Source organism: Spodoptera frugiperda, chromosome 29 (assembly GCF_023101765.2).
Source record: "Spodoptera frugiperda isolate SF20-4 chromosome 29, AGI-APGP_CSIRO_Sfru_2.0, whole genome shotgun sequence".
In the NCBI taxonomy this organism is placed as follows: Eukaryota; Metazoa; Arthropoda; class Insecta; order Lepidoptera; family Noctuidae; genus Spodoptera; species Spodoptera frugiperda.
In genome coordinates, this window is record NC_064240.1 from 562,457 (window position 1) to 573,299 (window position 10,843).

At 36.6% G+C, this 10,843-nt stretch overlaps 1 protein-coding gene across 1 annotated transcript; it reads right to left on the reverse strand.

Annotated features, from left to right (window-relative positions):
* Positions 1–94: 94 nt before the first annotated feature.
* LOC126912759 (uncharacterized) lies at positions 95–8,499 on the reverse strand. The gene is made up of 14 exons (XM_050706658.1): positions 8,001–8,499; positions 7,599–7,899; positions 7,159–7,255; positions 6,742–6,849; positions 6,560–6,667; positions 4,262–4,321; positions 4,121–4,150; positions 2,579–3,122; positions 2,051–2,351; positions 1,578–1,674; positions 1,030–1,137; positions 783–890; positions 440–499; positions 95–353 (listed from the first exon to the last, which is right to left on the reverse strand). The coding sequence occupies exons 1-14, from the start codon at positions 8,497–8,499 to the stop codon at positions 312–314; spliced, it is 2,463 nt and encodes an 820-aa protein (XP_050562615.1). The 3' UTR covers positions 95–311.
* Positions 8,500–10,843: the final 2,344 nt, after the last annotated feature.

The following is a 10,843-nucleotide window of genomic DNA, read 5'->3' on the forward strand; positions in this document are numbered from 1 at the left end:
TATAACAGGTGAATTTTATTATTTACTTGTTTCATTTCCTGGTAGTGTTGTGGAATAGGCTTCTGCGTAGTTAACTTTAGCATCTTGTATATTTTGCGATAACTTTTAGACATGGCAAGAATGCCTATGGCATTAAGCCCACCATTGTACATACATAAAGTTGCAAAAAGTTAAATAACTAAATAAATAAAATATGGCCCCGTCAGGGAAAACACAAAATTATTTATTTAATTTGCAACCAAGTTACTGTAGTGCGATAAAGCAAATAACTTTAAATAAGTCATTAGTTACATATATTGCAAAAGGATTGTTTAATAGAGTACGGAAAATACTGAATACGATGACTTCACGATCTGCAAAAGAACACAATAAATTAATCCTTCTAATTATTTATCATAAAGCACAGAACGCAATATTATCATATAGTTAACAAACTTACAGACACGTAGGACTGGTAGGACAGCGCTATGATGCCCAGGCCAGTTAGTGCCACGGGTTCCTGGAAAATTACGAACGTTATTATACTTATTATGTTATCTTCTTACTCACGTATCTGGTTAACGAGGAACTCGACTAGTTTCAAGCTATGCTAGAGGCTCATATTCATGAGCAGCATTCCGCGACACGAAACTTATAATAAAAATATTATTGTATATTATAATAACACATACATTTTCTTAAAATCCTGGTCAAATACGTGGCATACGAGAGATTAAGTTAAAAATCGTGTTTTATTGTAACTTTTACTGTGGACAGCAATCCTGAAGACGTGTGATGTGCACCTGTGCCTGTGCCATGGAGATGACGATCAGCTTCCTGACGCGCACTGAGGACTCGTGGTAGCAGTTCTCCCATCCAGAGCTGAACATAGCCACCGGGACGCCTTCAGCCTGGTGAGTAATGAGGTAAGTATGCCACAAATAAATTATGAATTGTATAACGGAATACGAAGATTACTGTCAGTCTGTCTTTTATGCCTGTTTAAATTAAATAGGTACTTAAGCAATAATCTAGAGAGACAGCTCTTACCTCGACAGTGATATCACCAGCGTTCCACATGAAGAAGCCGGTGCTGAACAGGATTGTCAGCGCCGTCAGTCCTAATGTCAATACATTGGCAAAGCTACGGGGAGAATTCTGAAACAAGCGTTTCTTTGCGGAGCAGCTGACAATTATTTCCTTAGAAGACTAGACTATACTGTAACTGTAATGTCAGTAACAACATACATTAACTAACAGCCTTAACTTGTAACAGTGTCTACCAAGAATAGCAAAGTGAATACGTTGTCCTATGTACGGTAAGCACTTTTCAACTAAAATATCTAAAGCTGCGAGGATATTCTGTAATTGACAATTCGAAACATTCAAAGTGAGCTCGAACACGGTACGCCATGTCATTGGTTGTGAAAAATATTGACCAATGACGGGAGAGTAATAGCCTAGCTGTGCGTGACCTTTAAAACTGCGCTCATCTTATGAAGTTGTGTAGAGTGTCTCAGGAAGGCCATAGTTTTAAAATACGTACAGTTCACACAGTTAAATATTTGAGATCGGCCTCAAAGTGAAAACTTGCTTACCATCATTTGATACATTAACACAATCAGTAGCGTGAGATTGAATATGATCTGACCGCTAAACACTTCTCGGCATATTGTTTGGATTTCTTCTGTGCACCTGAAGAATAACATAAATTAGAAGATACTTAAGAGATAGTTCATATGGATCTAACATTGACTACACGATTGGCGCGGTGGCGGTCGTGCAACGTGTATCGGGTTCGATTCCCGCGCGGAACTACTTTTTGGGTGATCCACAAATTGTTGTTTCGTGTCTGGGTGTCATGTGTATATGTGTATGTTTGTAAACGCACCCACAACACAGGAGAAAATCCTAATGTGGGGCAACGTTTAAAAAAACATTCTCACACGCCCTCTTGAGATCAATTTCAAAGTTTCTGCTTAATTTGAAACTAGCAAAATATAAAAGTGCTTAGCTTACGATTTTTGCTTATAACCATACCTACGTATAAACGTAGTGGAAATATACGTACTTCAACGTCTCCGAATGCATGTTGATACCAACTTTGAAAGCTCTCTCATATTCCTGCTCTTTCTCCGTCTGCGTTAAGGTATCATTATCAAAGATCTTACTGAGGCTATAGAAATAGCTTTTTAGGTTCTTGAACTGATGACTGATGGCTATGGTCAGGCAGATGACTAGGGAGTAGACTGAGAATATACGCGTCAGGTAGATCCACCATGTGAGGTAGATTATTGTCCTCCCGATATTGCTTAGCACCGACCTGTCGTGGACATCGGGCCACGCTGTTATGACGGTGTTGAATGTGTCTCCTGCAACGGAAGACATACCAGCTTTTGTAAGTGGATAAAAGTAACTTAACATTATCAGGGCGATTCCGTTTATTCACTGCCAGACAACAGAAGGTGCCAGAATTCCACCTAGTTAGAGGGCGCCCTACACTACGTTTACTCACACCTCCGGTCTACTTCAGAACACGTCTCTTTAACCAGGTGGTTACTTAAAGTCTTCTTAATACTAATCCTCAAGTTTCACTAACCTGTGCGTATTACTCTCAGAACCCCCTCAATCGTGTACATGATGACAGACATAACGCAGTTGAACATCAGTGCCAAAGAGAAGAACTTGGACCTCGTGATCATGCTCTGTTCAGCCTCCCCGTCATTGTGCACCGCCTTCAGTTTAATGCCCAATTTGTACATCACGTTTCTTATCTGAACTTGTTGGTGACTTATACGAATTTGGAATCCAGTGATTATAGTGTGAGATATGATGAACAGCATAAGATCAGATTTCTGGCGTTCAGACAAGTTCTTCTGTGTGCAAATCGCTCCGTACTCAGATAATATCATAATGATACCTGACCAGTTTCCGCAAACCCCCAGCACGGTTAAAATTTTCGTGAAAGTGTCTGGAAAGTCCAGGTTTTCCACCCAATAGTTGGGTAGGCCGAATATGAAAACGAATTTATTGAGATTGATTAGAAATTCCGTCGTTTTTGTTTGCTTGTATGACCCAGAAAAGTCCTCCATGGCTAGAAAATGTCTTTTTGATACAGGTTGGGTAGAAAGTCTCGTCTGTGAGTTTGCGAATTAATAAATACTCCTATTATATACATACATCAGCAGGCACTAACTATTGCAGTACAGAGATGTATCATGGAAACGACGCATATTGATTAGGTACCAATTAATATTCATTGAAAGCAATAACAAATATAAGGTTAGGTACATAGTACTTATTTTATCTTACATTTTAAATAACAAAGTACAAAGGTTTTTACAGAGGTCATACAAATTATACCTATAGGAAATTGTTCAGTAAAAATATTTTAAAACCATGAATGAACCTATTCCTCGAAATATTTTCTTACTTACCTAATAAATTAACACACTACATGACAATAAGTAGGTACTTAGGGTAGGTTTCAATAAATACTAAGACACAATAGCTATAATGTTTGGTAGATACCTAGATACGGCTCTGCAAATCATAATGAAACTACTTCGAAATCAATTAATTCTGTTAATTGATCAGATCATGGTCGATTACCGGTATTTATTAAACTACCGTAATAGCTAAATGGTAGAATTACGTGTCCCATTTTGTCATACATTTTACATATGAAAAGGGGTTGAAATAACAGAAGATTATGTGAAACGCCATTCTGCAAACAATTATTCTTAATGAGTAGATTGCTTTTAATTTCTGTCTCGTTAAGAAAATGTGTATTTGAAATATTAGCGAACTAACTTCTGCCAGCGGCTTCTAGATATACCCTTATTTTTTAAGGGGGAAAAATAATCGAATGACGTCTCCCGCCTTGGGCGACGCGAGAGGAAGTTGCAGGCTCTTACTGACAAAATACCTCTAACAAAAGTAGGAAATACCTATCAATAAAAAATCTTAGTGTTTGTTGTAATTTATTTTATTGCATCTCTAATAGAGGATTATGATGGCACATGCACAAATTGCACATATCCATTGTGTACAGTAACAAAGTAAAAAAAAAATTGTGCTAATAATTCACAAAGAAATATGTCATAAAAGCTTTAAATATATATTTGCATTAAAATAATACTGAAAACACAGAGTATGACGACTTCACGATCTGAAATCAAAATATTTAATTAGTTTAGGTAGTATTTTGGCCTAAAATCCTACCCAATCTCATGCTAACACCGTTCTATGTAAAAATGTAGTCCCTTATACAGATACTCACTCTAATATATGACTGATACGAAAGGTCGATGTATCCCAGGCCTTTGAGAACAACAGGTCGCTGTAAACAAAATTCATTAAACATTTAACTGTATATTAATGTCCCAAGACTAAAAGTAGGAAAGTAAACAAGTCTGTAGTGAAAAAAACTATTTTAACAATTAAAATCATCATCATTACCATCATCATCAACAGCTTATTAATAGCCACTGCTGACCAAAGTCTGTTCTCATACGGAGAAGGTTTGAGCATTTATCGCCACGCTTTCCCATTGGGGGTTGGCGATTTCAAACATAGGTATAATTAGAGTTTATAAGCCCAGGTTTCCACATAATGTTTTCATTCAAACATAAACGCCAAACTTCTGTTCCGTCTTTGTTCAGCCTTTTCCAATTATATTCATAGCCACCTCTCCCTAGAAGTCGAGCACCTTTCCTCGATATACCCTCACTTATAGATTGTGATGTAGAAGGCTGCACGTCATCCATTCTTTAATTACTTAAAGCCAAATTATTTAAATCAATTCAAGCCCGTGTCGGGTACCGAGGAGGACCTTGAAACGACGTCTGACGTGACGTTTGTTTTGTTTTTCAGAGTGTAAATGAAATCAGATTTAAAAAGTTACAAAATCGGTAAAATTATTGAAAAGGTTGAAAGAAAAAGAAGTTTTTTTCAACATCGACAGGCACTAAATCTACATCTACACTAATATTATAAAGAGGAAAACTTTGTTTGTTTGTTTGTTTGTTTGGTTGTAACGAATAGGCTCAAAAACTACTGGACCGATTTTAAAAATTCTTTCACCATTCGAAAGCTACATTATCCACGAGTAACATAGGCTATATTTTATTTTGAAAAAAAATAGGGTTCCGTGAGATATTTGGATTTTTCGGACACAAACTGAAAAAAATCAACCAAAGAAGTTACTTATTTTGCGTACGCTGCCTAAACTACAAAAGATAGAACCATAAAATGTTATAATTAATTGTAGATCTTATAAATATCTACAAAAAAGTCCGCGACACACTATACCTATCTATGCCGAGTGAGGCACAACAACCACATTTTTATTTAAAAATCTTGAATTTTTTTTGGACTACATTTAAACGCTTTAATTTTACTCATGCTATTAATCCTTATCAAAATAAATTATTTCATCAATAAGTACAGTTTATGTTGATAATATTTGGTCTTTGAATGATTAAATTTGGACGTTTGGTTTTGAAGTTGTGGTCAAATTAAAATATTACGATTTCTGCTGCACGGCCCGTTGCGAAGTGGACGTCGCCAAGGCCAGGGGTGCGCGTGCGGGAGGGGGTGTTTAGATCTATGAGTAAGGTACCCGCGCGGCTCATATTTAATATTATAAATGCGAAAGTAACTCTGTCTGTCTGTCTGTTACGCTTACGCCGTTACGCCTAAACCAGTAAACCGAACATTTTGATGAAATTTGGTACAGAGATAGAATAAACAACATAGACTACTTTTTATTGCAAAAAAAATAGGAGAGTGGGTAAATAGGGGATGAATGGTCATATGGAAATTAGCCATTTTTAAAGCTGTAACATAGGGGAGAGTGGGTAAAAATAGGGGATGAATGGTCATATGGAAATTCGCCATTTTTAAAGCTGTAACATAGGGGAGAGTTGGTAAAAATAGGGGATGAATGATCATATGGAAATTCGTCATTTTTAAAGTTGTAACAGTGAAACTTTGTATTTAGACACTTAATGGGACGAACGAAAGAACATAGGCTTATTAGCGAATAAAAAGGGTAGAAGGCGTTTTAATTTTGACCACCAACCACGCGGACGAAGTCGCGGGCAAAAGCTAGTTAAAGTATATATCGTATTTAGTATCCCCAGTGACAGCGGACGAGTACTTCGACGTCTAACCACGCCTAACACCTTTATTTTAGTTTTAAGTTAGTATATTTATTCCTTTTTTTGGTATTTTTAAGTTGTAAATAATATATAAATATATACATCAGTATATAGTAATTATATATTTTATGTCGTAAATATTAATAATATAATTAAAAAAAATATATACATAAATATATATATCAATATATTAAAAATATTAATAATATTTTTTTTTATGTTAATATAATGTTTGCGAATGTACTTTCTAATAATTTTTCATTTATTTTAACTACTCATTTGTTTTCCTTTTTTTTTCCTTGAGTGGGCCATTCGGACGTAGCTGATTTCTGTTTACGTCCGAATGGCTCATGGGCCATTCGATTTGGGCCATTCGGACGTTACTACGTCCCAATTTAAGGCGAGTTAATACCCACCTGTGCTTGTGACATGGTGAAAACCACAAGCTTTCGGATGCGAACTGAAGACGGCCCTTGACAATGATACCAGCCAGAGAAATATACAGCTGTGCCCAGGTGTGACGCCTGCAACATCACATCAACATCATCAACAGCTGGTAGATGTGCTCTGCTGAATAAGGCCTCGACCTAAGTCTTACCTCTACAGTGACGTCTCCAGCGTTCCACATGTAGAAGCCAGTGCTGATGAGCACTGCACACGCAGTAAAACCCGCTGAGCATAAGTTCACGAGAGTACGCTCCGAATTCTTTACAAAAAATAAATAATTAACCATAAATTAAAACAAGGGGAGTGGGATCTTCTAAAGGTAAGCGTCCACAGGCCTCCATTAAACGCATCATACGCATTCCTTATGACGTCATCGCTACGCATCGCATGTAGGCATTGCCAACAAGCAGTCCGTACGATGCGGATCAGTGGACGCAGTTATATCAGTTTTATTCAAGAGAAACTAAACTGACAAGCATTATCATGTTTCCAAAATATCAGTTACTAAAAACTTCAACAATAATTACGTCCAGCACATATAATAAGAATAGATGAACTACACACGTACCGCCATTTGTGCCATGAGCACTACTAGGAGTAAGATATTGAAGATGATCTGGCCACTGAATACCCCGCGGCAGACAGACTGAGTCAGCTGGGTACATCTGGAATCATCACTTCTTTATTTATTGGGTAAATTAGCTTCTACCCGTGGCTTCGTTCGCGTTCCCGTAGGATAAAAAATATCTATATCTATGTCTATGGGTTATTCCAGACTTCAATCTATCCCTGTGCCAATTATATATCATCCCAATCCTGTCAGCCGTTTTGACGTGATTAAATTACAAACATACACACAATCTCACAAACTTTCGAATTTATAATATTAGTAAGATAAGATTAATAATATCACACTAAAGAGACAGAATAACAATTACCTATACAATTTTATGATAAAATCGGAGATGCTACAGAAATGGTCAGATGCCATCCCATTAAAAAGTTTACCTTAACGTATCCGCATGAAGCTTTATCCCAACTATAAACCCAGCCTCATACTGTTCTTCCTTCTCTGTCTGACTGAGATCACTCCTCTCGAAGATATCATTGAGGCTGACGAAGTAACTCTGGAGATTTTTGTACTGGTAACTGAGGCAGGTGGTCAGGGAGATGACCAGCATGTAGACTGCGTAGATCCTGGTTAGGAAGATCCACCAGATTATGAAGCAGATGGCTCTGACTACGTTGGCCATGTCAGAGTCATCCTCGACACTCGGGTACGCAGTTACTATAGTCGTAAACGTTTTACCTACAAGAATATATCAATAGGTTTTAATTATGCGAAAATAATTTACTACTTTTATAAGATTGGTTACTATATCATTATATTTATTTCTTTAGAAAGTTTACCGCGTCGAAAGACCTCCCCGAAACCTTGAGCAGCGTACATGAGCATCGACATCAGACAACTCAGCAACAGAGCAGATAGGTACATGAAGGTGCACGCTATCATCTGCTTCTCTACTTCAAGGTCGTTGTGCACCCTCTTCAGACCTACGTTGAGGCTGTACATCACCAGCCGCACTCTCTCCTTGATGCTGGTCATCATCACCCGGAACATGAACAGCATCGGATGAGATATAGCGTAAATAAGTCGATTCGACTGCTGTTGCTCCGTCAACTGGTCGTCACTCTGCGTGAAATATGAACATAACTCAAAAATGATCAGCAAAAATATCAAGGTGTTATTAAACATAGAGAACTTGTCGTAGAATTTGACGAATCTTTTGGATAACTTGAGGTCTTCTATCCAAAAGTTTGGTAGGCCAAAGATGTACACGATGAAGTTGATCTTATAAAAGAAGTTTGTGGTTTTACTGTGAGTGTACGAGGTCGTGGTGGTCTCCATCTTTCTAGCAATATCTACAGACTAACTAGTAAATTCTCAGATCAAATAGTCAATTACTTAATTTCAATAATTAGGGCAATTTCGTAACGAGTACCAATCACAGCGAAACCCTTTCTCAGAGGGTTGTCGCAAATCGCTTTAGTATATTTTCGTTAATATCAAACGTATTGTATGTACTCCTACGTAAACTGTTGTAAGCTATGATAGTTAATAAAAAAGTATTGAATTAAACAACTAACTATTTTGACTTAGAAAAAAGAATAACAACTTATCATGACGACTTACCTCTTTTGGAAAAACATACGTAGATTTAAGAACTTGAATAAAATATCGTTACGTTTCCTATTATCTAAGTACATTACAAAGTACCTAAATACAAGTACCAACCCTATAGAAATAATTACAACTAGACCGGTAACTGGTAGATTTTCTTAAAATTAAGCCGTTATTAGTGAAAGCTGCGTAATAGAGCAATTTCCATCCATTTCATACAGACTAGTGATATTAAGTTGTTATCTATAAAATTTACTACGAAATACAGTTAGCTACACTACTATGAATAGAAATCTCGTAATTTTGTTAGTTTACAAACAATGCAATGTCACGCTTTTTATCCCCGAAGGGTTAGGCAAAGGTGCACATTATGGCACGTAATGCCACTCTACAACGTACACACACTTTTCACCATGTGTGTTATAAGTCCCATGTAATAGGGGGTGGCCTATTGCCATAAACTGTGCACAATTCCAAACTCCGTGCTACTACTGAGAAATTTTCGAAAATCTGACAATACCCCAGTAATACTTTGTCCGACCCGGGAATCGAACCCGAAACCCTTGTCCGGCAGTCGCACTTATGACCACTCGATCAACGAGGCAGTCACTAAATCGATTACAATTTTTTTAGGTCCAGCTTAGCAACTCAACAGTTGGCATGAGCCTGTATTACAACCATTCGACCAATAACAATAGGTTTAACTGGCAAAGAAAATGAACTCCAAATTTCGGTCCCCTCTACCGGGTAGGTAGAGTCATCAAACAAAGTATCAGTAATAATTTTATTTATATTTTAGTAAATGTCTGATCCTAATAACTTTGTATCAATTAGCAGTATAAAAAATCACATTTATTTTAGTATTTGTTATGATAACCAAGTCAGTTGGCTTTGAATTTGACTTCAGTGCTGTCAATCTGTTGTGTTTTTCGTCAAAATGACAGATATTATTCGCTTTGTTCTTTTGCATTGTGAGTGTTGTTTTTCTAAGTCTTCAATGGATTCTGATTCTTCACTACTACTACCTACTATGGCTAACACATAAGAGGCGATGGTTCCTATACGATTGAATTATGCAGAAATACTGCCAGCAGCCTACTGGAAGGTTTCCCGCTCCCTTCAGTCAACTGCAGTTTATTGCAGTAGAAAAACATATTTTGTATATACAATGTGATAGGCGTGGGACTTCTAACCCGTTAAGGCTGAGTACTACATCTAATTTTATCGACAAAAAAAATATTATGGGGTTTGAACCCCTAATTGAAAATATAGGAAAATAGTGATTTTTTTGGTAAGAATAATTCACAAATTATTTTTTTTCTCACCAAAACATTATCAAACATATGAAAAAAGTAATGAATTAGTTAGCCAAGATTATTAGCTACCGTTTGTCGTCTTTTTTTTGTTTCTACGACGCATACAACCTTTGATATCAAAAAAAGTAAAAAAAATATTAAAATGGCCATAATTTTTAGGGGAGGGGATTCGACCCCTTCGACCCAGGACTTTTGTCGTTAAAATTAGATGTAGTATTCAGCCTTAACGGGTTAGAAGTCTCGCCCCTATCACATTGTATAATATATTATATGAGAATAACACTGAAGGGAGGGCAGCTATAAAACAATATTGCTGCAACTGCATGGTGGGCCGTAGAACAGTAGATTGCTGTGCACATATAATGACTATTATTTGGTTTTTGAGCTGGGCAAGGTACCAGGAAAATATTAATCCACCTGCCCATTTGCTAGACCATATTTTAATTACATTTGAATCAGATTAATAAAGAATTTTAATAAAAAAATGTTTTATTTCATGCATAAACAGCTTCAATAAAATGTAAAAAAAAATCTAAATATAAATCTGGATACAAAACTAAGTTTGTATCTTCATTCTTACTGATATGAACTATTAAATCAAACATATATTATTAGCTGAACTGCTTGTTCAAAAATAGCCAAAGTCCCATACAAATTGGTCAATCTCCTTTTGGTTTTAACCACATAGTTCCCGATCTCGCGGAATCTCTTCAAAAATGAGATGTAGAAGATATTCCAGGGAACTCTTCAAAAAT

What these genes read in the sequence shown, in the direction of transcription:
- LOC126912759 (XM_050706658.1), bottom strand. Translation starts at nt 8,499, where the DNA reads ATGGAGACCACCACGACCTCGTACACTCACAGTAAAACCACAAACTTC. An exon ending in CGTATCAGTCATATATTAGA is followed by an intron (nt 4,151 to 4,261) that starts GTGAGTATCTGT and finishes TTTTGATTTCAG; the next exon opens with ATCGTGAAGTCGTCATACTC. An exon ending in CCTACCAGTCCTACGTGTCT is followed by an intron (nt 354 to 439) that starts GTAAGTTTGTTA and finishes GTTCTTTTGCAG; the next exon opens with ATCGTGAAGTCATCGTATTC.